This window comes from Onychomys torridus, chromosome 3 (assembly GCF_903995425.1).
Source record: "Onychomys torridus chromosome 3, mOncTor1.1, whole genome shotgun sequence".
Lineage (NCBI taxonomy): Eukaryota > Metazoa > Chordata > Mammalia > Rodentia > Cricetidae > Onychomys > Onychomys torridus.
In genome coordinates, this window is record NC_050445.1 from 147,976,695 (window position 1) to 147,995,847 (window position 19,153).

A 19,153-nucleotide genomic window follows, 5' to 3' on the forward strand; every position below is an offset into this window, starting at 1 on the left:
TTTGAAGCATCTGGGATTACCCAAATCATGAAGAAATAAGGACAAAGGTCGCAAAACCTAACCCATCTGTCTTTTTCTCATGATTCTTAACATGAGAAATCTAACCGGAAGAGAAAGCTATAAGATGATGATTGCCCCTATTTCCACCCAACCTTCACTACTGCTCTAGAAATGCTTAGGTTCCTTTTAAATACTGCTCTTCACCACTTCTGATGAGGTTTTTTAAAAATTGGATCGATCTATTGACAGGAACAATTCTGAGAAGTCATTCATTCATCCTGTGGTCCTTGGTAAAGTTCTTAAAAGGCCAATGCTTCAGGCAAGAGATTGGATGAAGGCAGTCTAGTACCTTCGGTGTGTCCTGCAGTCATTTGGATGGCTATACAGTGTGGTATTGTGTTCCGAAAAATATTGTGCAGGTAATAAACTTATCTGGGGTCAGAGAACAGACGGCCACTAGATACAGAGCCACAAACGGTGGCTAGAAAATGGGAAGAGTAAGCCATAGCAGAAGTTGGACAGTGGTGGTGCACGCCTTTAATCCCAGCACTTGGGAGGCAGAGCCAAGTGGATCTCTGTGTGTTCAAGGATACAGCCAGCATGGTGACACACGCCTTTAATCCCAGGGAGTGGTGGCAGATAGAGAAAGATTATATAAGGTGTGAAGACCAGAAACTAGCAGCCTTTGGCTGGTTAAGCTTTCAGGCTTTTGAGCAATAGTTCAGCTGAGATCCATTTGGATGAGGACTCAGGCTTCCAGTCTGAGGAAACAGGATCAGCTGAGGTACTGGCAAGGTGAGGTAGCTGTGGCTTGTTCTGCTTCTCTGATCTTTCAGCACTCACCCAAATACCTAGCCTCAGGTTTGTTTTTTATTAAGAAGACCTCTTAAGATTCCTGCTACAATACAGTGCATGGTTTGACTTGCACATCGCTGCTTTCCGTGCAGAGAAATGCTGTCCTCTGGGACAGAGTGCAGTGTGGCCAGGCTTTGCTCTGTTTCCCTACAGAGCTAGTTTTGACTTTGGATCCCAGAGAACTGGTCTGTTCAGTTTTGCATTCCTGGAATTAGCCCATGCCATAGTTGGCAGTGACTGGCATGCTAAATGTGAACTCCACAAAGCCAGTAGTGGCCAGGGCAAATACTACAGCGATTAAGAGCTTGAGCTTGATAGAATGGGACTTAGGTTCTGGCCTAGTTACTTCATCTCTGAGACAGCATGACCAAGGCAACTTAAAACAGAAAGCATTGAATTGGGGGCTTGCTTACAGCTTCAGAGGGTGACTCCAGGACCATCATGGTAGGGAGAATGGCAGCAGGCAGGCATGGTGATAGCTCAGAGCTTACATCTGATCCTCAAGCAGGAGGCAGAGAGGCTGAGCCAGGCATGGGCTTTTGAGATTTCAAATCCCAAGTGACACACCTCCAACAGGGCCACACCTAATCCTTCACAGAAACTTTCCTGCCAACCAGAGACATTTAAACATCTGAGCCTGTGATGGCCATTATTCAAACCACCAAAGGTTCGCATGTTCCCCAATCACCCGGTTTGGAAACACTATTAAATGGCTTTCTATTTCCTGTGGATTGAAGGGAAGCAGGAAGGATTGGAGGAAGCTCAAGAGACTGAGGTAGCTGAGGGAAATGACAAGACACAGGAGGCCTCTCTTCAAGGTTAAATAAGCTGTATACAATTGGGGGAGACAGGGAGGCTTGGTGAGGTAGCCTGCACTTGTTCTGGCTTTTGTCATCTGGGAAGAGGAAACTCACTTGAGAAAATGCCTCCAATAGATTGACCTGGATGGAGCATTTTCTTGATTAATGGTTGATGTGGAAGGAAGAGCCCAACCCACTTAGGGCAGTGATAACCCTATTGGGTCCTGGGAGGGCCATGAAAGGCAGCTAGCTGAAAGCTAGTGAGCATCACTCTCCCATGGCTTCTGCTTCAATTTGTTTCCTGCCTTGAGTTCCTGTCCTATCTGCCCTTCATGATGGGCTGTAGGACAAAATGAACCCTTTCTTGCCCGAGCTGCTTTTGGCCATGGTGTTTACCACAGCAGCAGAAAGCCAACAAGGACACCACTCATGCTTTTTAACCTCAATAAACTCACTGGTTTGCCAAGCTGAAGTGGATGGAATCCTTTCTTTGGCCAAAGTGTCTCCAGGTAAAGTCAAATAACTGTTAACTTCAGTGGGCTTGGAGGAGGATCTGGTTATGTGAATGAGGGAACCAAGTTTCCCTGTAGAAAGGTGTTCGATGACCCCTGTGGTGCTGAGCCTGCAGTCTCCATCTAATCCACATTCCAGAGTGAGCCTGTATCCACTTTTGTGGAACCACAGTACCAATTATGACCATGACAGGAGACCGAATCAGAACCGTTGGCCTTCTCCCCCTTTTCCTACAGATGGACTCGAAATATTCAGTGTTAGGCTTTATGACTACAATTTTCCAATAAAACTAGCAGCACATTTGGAAATGTGTTTTGATAATCACAACCATTAACAGAAACCTCTCCCACAAAGAACATAGATTCAAATAGAACGTTAAAATAACCAGACTCAGACCAAATTCTGGAGAGCAATTCTGTTTATGGAGAAATGTACTTATCATGCTAACTGGATGTCTGTTTCATCCTTGTATTGAATTGGTCAAATCCATTGTTTGCTTTTAATTACACTAAAACCCCAAACTGAATGGACTATTTAGTGCTTTGTCAGGATATGTCTTAATCTGTTAAATAAAAACTAAACCTGAAATCCAGTGGAGAACTCAACTCAGAAAGCATAAACCTTAGCACAACAGAGTGGAAGTCTTTAACACTGTAGGAGCTGCATGAGATAGTGGGCAGTGAGGTGTGCCTAGCAACAAAATGCACCTATTTGGTGCCCCTGTGAGTCACGCGAACAGTTTCAACACTAGAGTCAGCTGGTGGAAACCCTTGTCTTTGCTAGACCGGTACCAGTTTCATAAGTTTTCCTGTGAGTTGCTTTTCAGTTTCTGTGGTAAAACACCATGGACCAGGGCAACTTATGGTAGAGTGTAGTTAGGCTTACAGTTGCAGAGGGTCCATGACCTTGGGAACTGCACGACAGCAGCAGCAAGCTGAGATTTTTTTCATCTTGAAACCAAGCACAAAGCAGAGAGAGCTACAGGAAAGGGAATCTTAGCCTGCTTCCATGACATACTTCCTCTAACAAAGCCAGACCCCTGTGACTCCTCCAAATAGTGCTACCAACTGGGGGTAAAAGTGTCAAGTACTCGAGCCTCTGGGGGAGGTTCTTCCTCAGAGCACAAGCACAGCTCTAAGGTTCTCCAGGGCAAGTCTAAGCAGTCAAGTCGAGACATCGTTCACACCTCTCAATTTCTGGGAAGCCAATATAATCTTAAAGGAATTTTTCCTCTTTAGCCCTTCAGACTGCAGTTACTTTATGTTTCTACTGAAATCCATTCTACTAATGCATAAGCTATGGCAATTCCTGAGAACCAATGCTGTAACTGTGTGCTGGTTCTGCCCACAAACCAGGAACTGTTCACACATTACCACGAACACAGAAGTTATCTTGGTATGTTGGAACATTTTATTTCTTCACGAAACACTCAGAGTTTAGGTTGTGGGAAATAACTTTAATCCAAGAATTGTACATTTTCTTCCCAAATATCCTGCTTTGAAATAGGAAATGACATTGTAATCCATTTCACTACAAGTAAAATATTACAAAATATTTACAGGAAAATATTAAAAATAACTCAAACACAAACATCAAGATGAAATAACCCTCTTTTCCTCCGGAAACCTCTACTCCAGTGCCTCTAGCACACGAGTCAAACAGTAACTAAGACCTCTCTGATATAACTCCCAAGGTGGAGGGAGGAAAGGGGCTGAAATGGTGGCGTCCAAGGGAACGGTGTTCGCAGCAGTGCTTCCCATCCTGGTCTAGTGTAAAGAAACCCCTGTGCAGGGATCCCAGCAAGGCAAGCGTTAGGAGGCTCCTGGAACTGAACCTGGAAACACCTGACAGTGGCCGTTGCTCGAATTTAACAAGAGTCTCTTGCTCCACAAACCAGTGCTCTCAACAGAAGCCTGTCCTGGCCCGGGAAGTGTCACAGCAGCCCTTCCATCTCTTTCATAAACGCTTCATAAACATCGTCCTTAGTCTGCACTGAGACGGGAAGAGAAGGACCAGATCTGGGGGCTGCTTTGGCAACGGGCACAGCAGAGTCATCCTCAGACCTTCTTTGGGGAACAGCAGCAGCCCCCTTATTCTCCCTGCGCACTCTCAGTGCAGTGGGCACAAACCGTGTGACCTCTGCCTTGGGATTGGTGATCTGGGGCTTGGCACTGATGGTCGCTGTGGCTTTCTTCTCGATGGTGGCTGCACTGGCATCATCCGCCTTCGGTCGCTGAATGAGGCTGGGTGGGGCACTCAACACCCCTGGGTTGGGCAAGGGAGCTGGTGGGAAAAGCCCAGGCGGGGCAGGTCCAAGAGGAGGCACCAAGGGTGGGCGCATCATGCCGGGACGAGGGGGAGGGATACCTAAATGCAGAGGCAGAATGAGTGTAAGAACTAATGACACTTGACTGCCACTAAGGATGTTGAAACACAGGCTGATACTGTTTTTTTTTCAGAGCTGAGGACCCAGCCCAGGGCCTTGTGCTTGCTAGGCAAGTGCTCTACCACTGAGCTAAATCCCCAACCCTGATACTGTTTTTTAAGCAGTAATTTACAGGAAATAAAGTGACCTTACAGAACCCGCTATGTGAAAGTCAAGAATATATTCTGATAGAAAGGAATAGGATACTATAAAATAATGTTCACCTTTAGTCCGTATCTCTTCCTCCAAACACTGTCCTACTTGAAAAACCTGACATCAAGCCGACAATACCAACTGGTTTTGAACACAATTTCCAGTCTGGCCATTCCAGGCTGCTCTCCTGGCTGTCTAGTGTGATGGTATTAAGGTCAAGGGTGGGTTGATCCCCTGCACTAATCACTTAGTTTCTATCTCTCTCACACAGTGAACAACAGTCTTAGATCTGGCTCTAACAGGAAATGGAAGGAGAGTCTGTAACTCTGTTCTGTCTTACTATATTCACAAACTTCTGACAGCTATAACACGTACATACCCCACATTAGATTTTTACTTTCTTTTTAATTAAACAGGTAGGTGTCGTGACACCTTTTTAAAAAATAATTTATTTCTATTTTATGTACAGTGGTGTTTTGCCTACATGTCTATCTGCATAAGGGTATCAGATCTTGGAGTTACAGACAGTTGTTAGCTGTCACGTAGAGGCTGGAAATTGAACCAGGGTCCTCTGGAAGAGCAGTCAGTGACTGCTAAGCCATTTTTCCAGTCCCCACAATTTTTCCTTTCTTCAAAAGTCACTCAAGAGTGACTAGAAAGTAGCAGACTGTAGCAAATCTAAACTGCTGACCATCTGAGCTCAGTTCTTCTACATACCGCCAAGACAAGGAAAAAGCCACAGCTGGTGTGTTTAGAAATCTTCAGATTAAAGGAGAACATTCAGTGTGATAAATCAGAATGTGGCCATACTACAAGCCCAATCGGGAGAGGAGGTAACTCTGATTTCAGCTTGAAGATGGTAATTTTGAGGACCCATGGGGCACAACTATACCATACTCAGCAAAACTTCTCAGACAGAGAACCTCTGCAGTGTTCATTTGCTTGGGAATGCCCACTGAAGAACACAGCTCCATGTGACCCACTGGAAGATGCTCAGATTCCCTCAGGTGATAATGTGCCCAGAGCACAAAGGCCAGGGCTAGCTTCTGCTACAGAAATGGAAAACTTTACCTGGAGGTGCAGGAGGAGGTAGCCTTGGTGGGGGTCCTCGAGGAGGAGGGCCAGGGGGAAGCCCTGGAGGTGGACCTGGGGGTGGTCCTGGAGGTCGGCCTGGTGGTGGTCCTGGAGGTAAAAGTCGTGGAAGAGGCCCTCGGATTCCTGGCATTCCAGGTGGTCTCAGGAATGGAGGAGCCCCTGAAAGGAGAAAAATCAACATCAAACAGATAATAGTGTTTTGAGCACTAGAAAAAGGGCATCAGATTTGTTACGATCTATCCATTTAGGTCCCAGCTCTAATATAAGAGATGGTATTCACTGATACCAATGCAGACCTGGGCTAGTCTGCCACGCTGAAATACTAAAGGAAGTACAATTATGTTCAAGCATCCAGCTTACATAACCAGAAATGAAAGACCCTAAAAAAGAGCATTAGACAAAAAGAGGCAACTGTCAGAACGCCAAGCTACACCAATGCTCACAGAATGGAACCCTTTGAAAATCCTTGATAGCTTAGGGAATGCAATGAGGAGGAAACAGAGAACATCAGTACTGATGACACATGGTATGTTGGGGAAATGATTTCACTCTGGATTCACTGAAACAAAAATGCTTACATCCCATTCTAGGGGAACTTACCTGGCGGTGGTCCAGGAGGGAGGCCTGTAGGTGGTCCAGGAGGCCGTAAGGGTGGGGCAGGCGGTGGTCCAAGAGGTGGCGGTCCTGGCATGGGAGGTGCTTGTATCTGGGAAGGAGGAACAGACTGTGGAGGAGCCTGCTGCTGGGAAGAGGCAGCAGATGTGCCATCAGAGTGGGAATCCTCTTTATGCTGCTTTTGCGATTGCTTTTCTGCTTCAGAATCATCAGAGTCGTCGTCGTCATCATCCTCCGAAAATTCCTCCACTTCCCGTCCTTCCTCAGGGATTTCCTGACCTGAAAGAAATTGTAAAACAGGTAAACAGGGATGACTTGTGTTGTGGAAGAACCGTTTTGTACACTGTGTCACTCGGACTGGTTTAATAAAAAGGTGAGGCCAATACCTAGGCAAAGAGGACACTGGGAAGAAGAGTAGAGTAGCCTGCCAGACACAAGAGGAAGCAGGATATGAAGGAGGAGAGGAACCAGCCAGAGCCATGTAGCAGTACACAGATTAATAGAAATGGGTTAATGTAAGTTTTAAGAGCTAATTAGAAACAAGCCTGACTATTGGCCGAGCTTTCATAATTAGTAAGTCTCCCTGTCGTGATTTGGGAGCTGGCTGGCAGGACAGAGAAAGACTAGCTACAGACTTGTGCTTTACAGCTTGGAGAACAGTGACTGAGAAGACACCATAGCTGGCTGTGGTGGGGCATGTCCTTGATCCCAGCACTTGGAGGCAGGAGCAGGCTGATCTCTGACTTTATGGTCAGTGGTCTACAGAGTGAGTTCCAGGATGGTTAGGGCTACATAGACAGACCCTGTCTCCCAAAACCAAATAAATAAATACATAAAAATCAGAAAACTTATTCTTAAAAACCATCAACCCTAAAGCCTTTTCTTGCTATTTAAATACACAACAAACAAGCAGTATTCTGTTCATCTGTAACTAGTGTAGCAGTATAATGAGCCCAGACTGGTAGAACAAAGATAGACTTGGAATTAAATGTCACCCAGGGCTGGTAAGGTGGCTTGCCATTGAGCCTGACAGTCAGAGTTCAATTCATGGGATTCACTGGTAGCTGCAGAGAAATATACTCCCACAAGTTGTCCTCCAATCTCCATGCACCAGCTTGAGAACATATGCGGCACCCAGATCCACTCATTTCCACAGCTTACTGGCAGTGAAACTCTGGGCAGCCTACCAAATGGCTGCACACCTTAAGTTTTATACAATACAGAGCACGACTTACTTCAGAGCTGCTGAATATAAATGGAAGAATGGATGCTAAGCAAGTGGCATCCTTGCTTCTAACCTGCCATCCGAAGCATCATGGCCTGAAGAGGAGTCAGCTCCTTCATGTTCTTCTTCTTCTTCCTTGATTTTCCAGGCATATCAGCAAACCGGACGCTCAGACCTAAACGGTCAGGAAAGGAAATGAAATGGACAAGAATCATCAAAATTCAGTAAAAATGGTCACTATAATGCAGACACTATAAATACTAGGTCTGACCCTAACCCATGACAGGAGAGAAGTGCAGAGAGACATAGTCAAGATAATCAATGTTGAGCAAACTGGTGTCATACTATGGGGATTTAAAATTTACAATTTACTTAAAAATATATAAATTGAATAGCCAATGAAATTTTATGGCCAAAACATAAAAACTGAAACAGTAAAGTATCTTAAGGCAACAATTTTCTTGAGCAATTCAGTCAAGCATTAAGTCATAGGAGAGATGAAAGCTGTCCAACTCCTGAAACCACCATCCACTAAACCAAGTCTAACCTACTAACCAACACAGAAACCGAGCCCAACAGTGCTGTGGAAGAAAAATACTTCACAAGCATGCAGGGAGTGGTTCAGCACCAGAAAATCAGCTATGTAATCTATGACAAAAGGCACCTAACATGTGGGGAAAAGCTTAGTGATAGCCTATCATGTGCTTAACAACTGATCATTCCCTGCCACAGCCAGTTCCACCACAAAAATCTCTTAGTAAGCTAGAAACAGAAGGGCTGCTCACCTTGACAGACACTACCAACTGCACACTGCAAACATGACACTTTCTGAGGGCGAGCTTTAGTCTTACAGTTTTGGTACCCAGAAAAAAGGCTTGAATATGTAAAAGCAATAAATGTTAGATGAGAAACTAGACAGCTGGCACAGCCATGTGAGGACCACGAATGCTGGTGACCATACAAGAAAAACAGGGTAGTGGCATCCATCTTTACTGCAGTGCTCAGTAGGTGGAGCTCAGTGAGTTTGAGGCCAGCCTGGTCTACCCAGTGAGTGCTATGCTAGCCAGCTATAGTGAGACCCTGTCCCATCTCCCAAGAAAACCCCCAACAACAGCTGGCAGCAGAAGAAAGAAGGTGACTATGTAACCCCGCAGGGAAGCGCAGCCCATGGGGCTCTAGCTCCTCTCTCCTAAGACCAGTTCCTATTTAAGAGTCTTCCATAACTACTTGTAACAGACTTTTTGATAGCCCTTCCATTTGTAATCATGATTAAGAAACACTAGGAAAGGCTAGAGGTGGCTCAGTGGTTAAGAGCGCTTATGCCATCCTGAGGGGCCTGGAAAATACATCTCTGAGAGGTCTACTATTATCTTCTGGCCTCCAGGAGCACCCTGACAGGCTCATCTGCACACCCACGGGCAGGCAGGCAATGCACACAAACAAATCTTTACAAAGAAAAAAGCTAGGGTAAGCATTTGCTGTATTTATAAATACAAATATAGTATACAGACACCATGCTGCAGATGACATCAACAGTCTTGAACGCTCCCCAGCTCCTAGGATTGGACAGAGTTGGTGTGCTCTTTTTTGACAAAACCTGACACACTGTTTGCATAAAACTGGGGACAGAGCACAACAGAATGTATTCAGCATCCATCAAAGTCCTACATCTACTCCCCAGTGCCACACACACAACTTTCTAAAAGATGCTTCAGTGGTGATTCAGAGAATGGTTTGTTTTCCATGCTGTGTCTGAGAAACAGGCACTTTTCCCAACTAAGACATGGCAGCAAGGCTAATAAATATCAAAACAGGTCTGCGATTCTCATTTACAGATACATCTGACCTGTAGTTATGACTCTGGTCTATATAAGACACTATTAACATAGAAAATCTAAGAGGCTTCCAGTGGAGATATTTAAATAAGCTTATTTACAACATTGCTATTCTTCGTTCACAACAGTACGCGCTAGCCACTTCATGGTACTCAATACTTATATTTTTGCCTCAAAATGAATTTCTTGCATGTACTTCCCCCCAAAAAAACTACATGGACATTTCCTCACAAACATCTATAAGAATAATGTATCCAAACTTTTCAAACAATCAGGATAAATGGCCGGGTATGGTGGCTTATATTTGTAATTCCCAAAACCTGGGAGAGTGAGGCAGGAAACCACCATAAATTTGAGGCCAGCCTAAAACCAAACCAAACCAAACCAAACCAAACCAAACCAAACCAAACCAGGATTAAAAGCCAGTCCTGAGCCGAGCTGGTGAACTGGCTCAGGAGATAAAGGCACTTGTCATCAAACCAAACTACCCAAGTTGAATTTCCAGGACAAACATAGTAGATAGAATCAACCATGACCTGCATGCACGTGCTGTGGCATGCATGTACACTCACGGGCACGCACAAACACATGCATACCCAAAGTCAACATGATAGTCACAGTAAAGCACACCGACATTGGGCTTAGCTGTGCTAATCCCCGAGGCACACCACCCTGCACGCACACCACCTGTACATACCCGCCTTCTTCTCCTCGGGGTTGTCTCGCTCGCTGTCGTCACGGTGCCCAAACTCGTCGCCCTCACTCTCGGCATCAGACCTGTCAGTGTCACTGTCCTCTGTGCTGTCGTCATGCTTGTCCTGGTCCATGTCCTCAGGGTAGCCGTCATCCTCACTGGTGCTGGACACATCATCGTCATGACCTCGCTGAGCTGGTGACAGAGAGCGAGGAACAAGCAGTGTGTTGGCTTTCCCGGTACCCAGACACACAAGAGGTCTATTTTAACTCCATAGAACATGTCAAAAGAACTCCGTACACATGTCAGCTATCGTGTACTGTGACCACTTTCACTGGTACTTGTTTGAAATGCTTTGTTTCCCTGGGAGAAGTTCAAACACACTGTATTAGAAACAATTATGTGTACAGTCACACACATCACTAATTCTGGTCATCTGACACTAAAACCGGGGAGAGCTACTCAAGTTGGGAATCCATAGTGACATCTCTCTGGAAGCAAGGTGCTCTCACCAGGCAGGTCTGATGAGTTATCCCTGGGAGACACAGCAGTAAGCATGTGATGTCCTCACTTCCTTCCTATGTTCTCTTGTAGTGATCATGTTAAGTACATCCAACACAGAACACCGAGAAGGACACAAAAGCAAACCTGCCCCTGCATACCAAGTTCCGGACTGTACAACACGTCTTCATCTCGTCTACGAGGGGGAAGATCGAGAGCAAAACCCACTTTCCGGCCGTACATCTGCAGAACCTGAGGAGGAGGGGGGCCCGGTGGAGGACCCGGTGGTTTTCTGCCAGGGGGCAAACGAGGAACACCATGTCCGAGGAGCGGGAGGATAGAAACGGCACGAGTTGGAGGCCTGTCAAGAGAAGGTGACTGTGTCGTCTACTTCTGGAGTGGCAGTGAGAACTAGCTGTGGTACTTGAGTCAAGTGCTGTCCTTCCGACAGGGCTTCCTTACCCGTATGCCGAGGTTTTCTTAAGGATGGAGGGTGGCTGGGCACCAGGAAGTGGAATGTCCTGGATCAAGATGTTGGAAGGAGCGTGCGGCATGTCTGGCAAAGGGATGCTCTCTACTTCCACATGCTGAGCATTCTGCAACACAGAAACCCAGTTGTATGGCACTGATCCAAACTCAACCCCAACAACTGTAAGTCCTCTCAATTTGTTTTCCACCTAACACAAAGATCATGAAAAATAAAGCCAAAACTTCCCAAGGATTCAAAAAAATCTACCATTTCTTCTTAAAGAACCCAAATATAGCTTATTCTTTCTTTTATAATCCCTATAACCAGCTGATTCTTTTACAATATGATTTGAAATAGCTTTGGTTTTAAAGAAATCTAACTGTTCAAAGTGGCAGGGACAATAACACACATCTACTAACAAAGAGTATCTGTCTAGTCTCTAAAATCTCTCTGCCTTTCTTGGGATTCTGTCCTGTGTTGTTGGAAACACACCATTTACTTTACAAAACCATTCCATTTGGGTTTTCAACTCTCTGCCCCAGTAAAGGAGATTTACACTAAATTATAAAAGCTCACACAAGTGGACACATTCCATTGCTCCTCCATCATCTTCTGACCCGTATGCCAGCCAGCGTTAACAGGCCTGGTTCTGCCCATTTTGGAAGTGTCTGCATATGGAGCAGTAACCGAAAGAAGCAACACTGGCTGGGCCCCACCTATTGTCTTTCACAGTGTCCAACCCAGGCAAAGGTTAAAGGTGTGCACTTCCAGGCCTGGCTCACCTGCTATTTCTCCTTATTATCAAGATTTACTTCTACCAATAATTCCTGTAAGGACTAATTTGCTAGAGCATAAGCTGCACGCTTAATTTTGAAAACAACTGCAGGAAAGAAGAAGTTGAGAATGATCAATCCCCCATTAGCGTTAAGAGCAAACTAAAACACATTTTGGTCCTCTCTCAAGAGCAGCTTACCTTAACAGCATCAAAGTACTGGCTCAGTTGAGCCCTCTTCTGTTCATATTCTACTTCTAGCTTCCTCAATTCTTTGTAAATATCTGGATTTTCTTTCTCATAAAGGCGTAGAATTCGTTCAAAGGTTTCCCGCAGCTTTTTACGCTTGTCTTTCAGGACTTTCTCATTTAACTGTGGCTGTTGCACTGGGTTAAACTCTGAGAGAGCAGCAGATTAGAGAACTGTGAACGAAGAGCTACCTCATTAATAAAAACCTCCTTTATTACAAACTAGACCCAGATAACACCCTTTCACTGTTGAGTCCTTTGTGCTAAGAGGGATAGACCCCCGTATTGCCCAATCGTATCTTCCTTCGCAGAACTGACTCACAGGCTAGCCCGCTATCACGGCATTGCATGCCTAGTCCTCTCCGGGCCTGGAAATCAAAGAGCAGCTTTCCTGATACCTGCTGAGATGTTATGGCCTTGTCTCCCAGCTACTACTAACTGCATACACAACTCCCACTTTCTACCCCAAGCTGCTGTTCACTGGCACTGTGGTGGAGTGGACAGCAGAGCAGAAACAGACAGTCCTTAGGAGGATTCTGGGTTTCCTCTGAGAGGCAGCTTTATAGGGATGTCTCGATTATGGAAGCTAAGGCACACCTTTCTATTTTAATTAGTTTAGATTTTTATAAATGGAACTAGGGCCCCTATGATTAAGATTTTTTCCTTAAAGTACTAGGTGAATTGAATCCTTCCTCAAATCTTCCTATTAACTTTACTCAAATCTAGAAGATATATTATTGCATCATTCCTAGTGACTAAGAATTTGAGTGCATGCCTTCTCTTATTCTACTAATTTATAACGGCAAAGGGAAAATATAATTAAATCTGTGCAATTATAAAGTGAGCTGGCCAGACTAGGCCTTTGTTACCTAGTAATTAATAGTAAGTAATTAATTCCAAATGACTGACGGTTTCTCTCTTCTAGGATATGTGATCTCCAGCTTGCAATAAATCTTATCTCTTTACTTTATTTCCATAACACTAAAACAAAACGTGGTGTCCAATGCCATCTGGTTACTCTGTTTTCTTAGGCCTACAATGCCACCACTGTGTACAACATACTACTACAGCTGTTATTAAACCTGGCCTTTTCATACACTCTTACCCATTTCATCCAATTTCTCCATGTCCCGGATAATCTGTTTGGGATCTTTCATCTTCAAAACTGCAGCTCGGACCATCATGCGTTGTTTTTTGTTCTTAGAAAAACAAAAGAGAAGACTAATGAGAAGCTGCTTACTCAGGACATTTTTTATTTCAATTTGCCCCAGGAATCTAAGAATAATTTTAAATTGTCCCTTGGTCTCTAACCACGTTTAGCTATGAAGAGCTCTAGCTCTCAACAACTTCTAGACCTTACTAAAAAGATGTGCTTTCCTGGGAAGTATTTCTCTCAACCCAGTTAGACTGTTAGCAACTACTTAAAAAGAAAAACTTGTTTAAAAACAAAAAGCAAGGGCTGAAGTTAAATTAAAAAAAAAAATACTATGCTGATGCGGATCTTTGTGAGTTTGAGACTAGCCTGGTCTATAGAGTGAGTTCCAGGAAAGGCGCAAAGCTACAGAGAAAAGAAACCCTGTCTCGAAAAACAAAACAACAAAAGAAAAATTACTATGCTGGATAGGGAAATTTTTCGAGTCAAGACTAAAGAATAAAATAAATATAGAAATTATAAAAGGTCCCTGAACACATTAAAGAGAGACACCAAACGTTTACTCCTTTAATTACTGTCAAACTGCAACAGCTGACGAGATATACAAAGATATCCAGCAACACATTTACTGGCATACATTCAATACTTTTAACAAAGCAGCTACATTTTGATAAGTAGTAAAAAGAATTACTTTCTCATGGCAGGGTCTGATGTAGCTCAAGCTAGCCTTTAATTCCTGATACTCTTGACTCTGATCTCCACATTCCAAGTGCTGGGATTATAGGTATATGCTACCACACTCAGCGTAAGAATTATTTTCAAAAGGTATTTTAGAATATGATTTTATTCATGGGTATGTGTTTGTGTGAATGTATGGGCATGTGTTTATGGGTTCTTGTGGAGGTCAGAAGAGGATGTTGGATTCCTGGGAGAGGAACAGACGGTTGTGAGCCACCCATGGATACTGGGAATGGAACTCAGATCCTCTGCAAGAGCAGTATGTGCTGCAATCCACTGAGCTATCACTCCAGCCCCCAAAGCATTTTTTTTTTTTTTTTTTAAATCTTTGGGGCAGTAGAATCAGATAGACAGAAACAATGTCATACACGCTACCATGAATTGAATCTCCAAAGTTTTATCAGTTATTAAAACAGTCAATTTTCTGGTTTTCATTAGAAGTATAAAGCATCTTTTCTGGCATATAATTTGAAATGTTATTTTCATTCACAAATCTCAAACAATACACAGAATGTGTCTGAACTCATACCTTTTTCAACTCTCTTTTCCGGGCTTCTTTTCCTAAAGAGAGGGGAAGAGACCATACAACTCAAATCTCAACATTAACATTATCACAAGACAATATACACAATATTCTCTTCTGAGGCTTCCCTATGCAACACGTGAAGAAGTAACAGCAACAGTGGCCTCGACCTACAGACAACTGCAGCACTTAAAACCCTCACAATCCCAACCACCAAAATGTTTTCCATTGGAATAACTGAACCACAAGGAGAAAACGAGATGCTCAAATACACACAAAAAAAAAAAAAAACAAAAAAAAACAAAACTTAAAAACTCACTTATTTAAAAATTCCAACACAAAAAGACTACTAATTTTATCCTTCAAGCCAACCTAGTTCAACAGAGAAACATGGTTTTAACTGACTTACATTCTCACCATTTTAGTCATGTGAACTAATTCTAAGAGTTCAACATGACTTGACACAACTCACTCCTGCCAATGCTGCACTGAGTAAGCCCCAGTGAACTAGTCTCTGAAGGTCTCCTCTTCCACACCAATAGCACTTACGAGCTTGGTCCGTGGGGTTCATAAACTTCCCACTCTTGGTGGAGGATGTTGATCTCCGTCCCATGTTGACAGTTTATATGGTTTACTTCTTCATTAAGGGAAAAAAAAAAAAAAAAACTGGAATAAAAAGAAAAAAAAAAGAACAAACTCAGTTTTCCAGTATGTTTAACATGTCTTCCTTCTTAGAATTTCCATCAGTTTTTGGAAAGAAATATTCCTTTATTAGTTTTGTAAGAACTTGCTCTTTCCTTAATTGTGAAAGTATTACATGGCTTTACCTTTCTTGACCATAGAAAAGCTAATATATGTATTAGTCAAGGCAATGGGATATCATTAACTCACCAATTGAACACTTTGCTATGGATTGATTATATAGCTCTGTCAAGTGGAAAAAATCAACTAGGAGTTTGCACTTAGAATGTGGACTGAGTCATAGAGACTATCTCAAAACAAAACAAACACTAACTAGAAAATGTTCTAACAATGTGATACAAACCATGGGTATAAGAAACCATTAGTCCTTTTCCTACATACCCCCTTTATACATAAGGTGAAAGCAAACACAAGTAGGGGTAGTGGATCTACGCTCAAAGACATATCTTCTGACTTTTCTCCTTGGCATGTGTTCATTTTACACCCCACAGATGGTAAAAAGTAATGAAATTAAACATATTTAATTTAGATTTAATACAAGTCAAATATGATTTATGACTCCCCCAAATAATGACGTTAGAACTTTCCAAACTTAATATTAACATATATATTTTCTTACTAGTACTTATGACTCTTGATTTATATATCTTATGGTAGTTAAAAGTGGTAGTCACTGTAAGAAAATATTTTCAAGGCTTTTATTAGTATCAATTCTTCCTCTTCTATTCAAAATGAATGAATGTTAACTTTCAAAATTTAACCTGTCCAATAAAAAAACTAACAAATGATTCCCATTGAAACTACCTGACATTTGGCTACAGGCAGCCTCTGGTTGCTCCTCTTTGAACACTAAATAAATCTACTTTCTTTCTTAAAAAGATACCCGTAAAGGTAGGGAACGGGAAGAGCCTGAGACGAATTTAATAGACCTTACAACTCTAATTGCCTTGGCTCTGTTAAGATTTTGTAGGTTTTTTTTTTTTTTTTTTGTTTTAGATAATGCTTCTTTCATCAACTGATCAAGCCCGGCTACCTGCTACTTCTAGATGTTTTAGAACTCCTCGGAGGCTATTATTTCATTATAAAATGTTTCCTTATCAGAAAACAAGGGGGGTGCAGGATGATAGGAGGAAGGTAAGAGAAGTACTGATTACCGAGAACTAGAGAAAAGCATTTAGAGGTTTTCACGCAGCCTCAGGTTCACGTCCCCCCCCCCCCAACTGAAAACACCACAGCCACGAGACACTGAGAATTTTTACAAGACCGTAATGCCTTCGTCTACAAAAGCGGCTCTCCGAAAAGCAGAAGCATTTGGGAGAGAACGGGTCAAAAGAACCCGGACGGCACATGTGCGACCCGACCAGTCCAGGTCCACCCAAGGAGGCCTCAACCGCAACCGCCGAAACCATAGCGACGGTTGACACTGACTCGAGCGGCTAGACGTCAAGCCAAGCCACCGGCCGACGCGTTCACGAAGCGGACCTAACCCACCGGGCAGGCTCGGCCGAGGACCCGTCGGACGCCGCGCCACGCCGGGCCCCGGAGCCCTCAAGCCCGCAGCGACCCCGGGCCAGCGGAGGAAGAGCGTGGCCCCGGGCCTGGTGCTTCTGCGGCGGCTGCGCAGGCCCCGGAGGGAGTCGCGGGAGACGGAGCACCGCGACCGCGCACACTCACGCGACTGCGGGGGCTCCCCGACCGGCGAGGCCGGGTGGCGGGCGGTCTCAGCGTACTTTCTGCGATGGGGCCTTCACCTCTGCCTCTCGGTCAACCACCCAGCCACCGCCATCTTGAAACCTCGCGCCCCTCCGCCATCCTTACGTCACTTCCTGTACCCGCAGCCGACGCTCTCGCCGCGTTGCTGAGTCCCGGGACCATAGAGAGGACACAGCAACGTCAGGGCCAGAGTTGCTTCCGCCCTAATCCAACATCCGATTGGATATCTGTCAGTCAGGAACCCGCCTCATTCCGGAGCTTGTAGATTGACACTGATATCGTCCAATAAGAATAAAAAGAAGAAACTGCTATTTGATTGGCTAATTGCTTTAACTCTCTCGGAATTCTGACGTAGTTTCCGGAAGCTCCTTCTCTTGCGATGTCAGGTGCCGGTCCATCCACAGGGCAGAGTCGTGTGTGGATTTTGTCCCTTGTTGTGTATTGTGTAAATGGATGCTGTCCTTCGAGAATGCCTCCATTTGAAAACAAGTTCCCGAATGACACTAGGCACCGAGTTTAAAAGGTGCTCCGCAAACATCAGCCCTTTGGATGCCTGGTGCTCCTGGAAGTTCAGTAGTGGCTCGTAAACACCCGGAATGTGTAGAACTGAACAAAAAAAATCATTTCCTGGCGAGACTCACTAATTGATAATCTACATACACAAAAAAAATATTTAAAAAGAGAAACAGGGATACATGTTCTGGTTTTCCAGAGGAAAACATAATGCTCCCGTTCCGACTGATCATTTCTTTCTTCTTTAGAAAGTTCTTCTTAAATTTTTTTTTTCTTTTTATTTAACCTTATTTTATGTGCATTGGTGTAAAGGTATCAGACCGCCTAGAACCAGAGTTACAGACAGTTGTGAGCTGCCATGTGGGTGCTGGGAATTGAACCCAGTCCTCTGGAAGAGCAGCCAGTGCCCTTAACCACTGAGTCATCTCTCCAGCCCTGCACTGATCTTTTCATCGGCCCAAAGCCCTTTATGATGTCATTACACACTCGGAATCTTTCTCTCTAGTCTGTCTTTTCCTCCCCTTCTACACCCCCATTCCTTACGACCCCTCCCCACCCTTTCCCCTTAAAGGCAAGCGTTTCAAATGAAATCTTCGTAAAGCTCGTGCTTGGTTGTTTTTCAATCTGAGCATCCTTTACAGAAAAAGGTTATAAGGGAATTTTCGATATCAGGTATTCCGTAAGTATCGATAGACATGTATATTAATGTTTATAATGTTTAAGTGTGTCACCTAACAGTGTAACATCAGTCTCATACTTAAGCTAAGCTTTGTTGTAGTAGAAAAAACAGTTACATTTTGAGATAGGACCCCTGTGAAGCCCTGACTTGCCTGTTCAACAGGTCGACCTCCACCTCCCCATCTTCCTTTCTCATCCTCTTGGAGTTACAGGCATGAGCCATGATGCCTGGGTGTCTTATTAAATTCTTAGTTTGATTACTCTTTGAGTGTCAGGGGTAGCAAGAACTAGTTGTTCAAAACTTACCAATCAGATAATAATAATAATAATAGTAATAATAATAAAAATAAAAAAAAACCTGAAGGTGATCCAAATTGTTATATGTTGAAACTAATTTATAAAAGCAGTGATGAAATAGAAAATAATACATTTGCAAAAATCACATGGCTAGTTAAAATTTTTCATCTACTTGTAAGAGTTTTGTGAGATATCCTGAGTATTTTATCTCAATGATTTTTTTGTACTTAAAACAACTATAGTGAGGACATGCTCAGCATCAACAGTATAATAACTTTCAAAGTGGACCCTATAAATGGGTCAATGGGAATTGTTAGTTGAAGGATTTAGAAAAAAATGCTGTATCTACAGAAATTAAGTGGTATCAGTAGGCCTCTATAGCCCCTGGCTTGTTCTGAAATCTGGTGGTAAAGGACAAATCCGAAAGGGCACTGAGGCTTCTTCCTCACCCTAACATATTTCATGCGTGGATAGCTGGGGTTTATTTCTTGTTTGTTTTTGAAAATGTTCTAGAGTGTTTCACAGCCTAAGTGATAGACAACAATTGGTCAATATTAATTGCATTATAGAAACACGTTTTATTATTTTATCTTTTTCCAAATTCATCCAGACACACTTTGTAATTAGTAGAAGCTG

The 19,153-nt window shown here is 43.5% G+C and overlaps 1 protein-coding gene across 1 annotated transcript; it reads right to left on the reverse strand.

Moving 5' to 3' along the window:
• Positions 1 to 3,555: 3,555 nt before the first annotated feature.
• On the reverse strand, positions 3,556 to 15,280 carry Wbp11 (WW domain binding protein 11). The gene is made up of 11 exons (XM_036182376.1): positions 15,164 to 15,280; positions 14,621 to 14,652; positions 13,306 to 13,399; positions 12,154 to 12,350; positions 11,174 to 11,307; positions 10,873 to 11,072; positions 10,214 to 10,405; positions 7,755 to 7,856; positions 6,442 to 6,735; positions 5,818 to 6,000; positions 3,556 to 4,535 (listed from the first exon to the last, which is right to left on the reverse strand). Exons 1-11 carry the CDS (start codon positions 15,225 to 15,227, stop codon positions 4,102 to 4,104), a joined length of 1,926 nt encoding a protein of 641 aa, XP_036038269.1. The 5' UTR covers positions 15,228 to 15,280; the 3' UTR covers positions 3,556 to 4,101.
• Between the last annotated feature and the right edge of the window lie 3,873 nt (positions 15,281 to 19,153).

Coding starts and splice junctions, on each gene's coding strand:
- Wbp11 (XM_036182376.1), bottom strand. CDS start 15,227: ATGGGACGGAGATCAACATCCTCCACCAAGAGTGGGAAGTTTATGAAC. Junction 14,653..15,163: donor GAACCCCACGGACCAAGCTC/GTAAGTGCTATT, acceptor CCCTCTCTTTAG/GAAAAGAAGCCCGGAAAAGA. Junction 6,736..7,754: donor CATGATGCTTCGGATGGCAG/GTTAGAAGCAAG, acceptor AATTTCTTTCAG/GTCAGGAAATCCCTGAGGAA.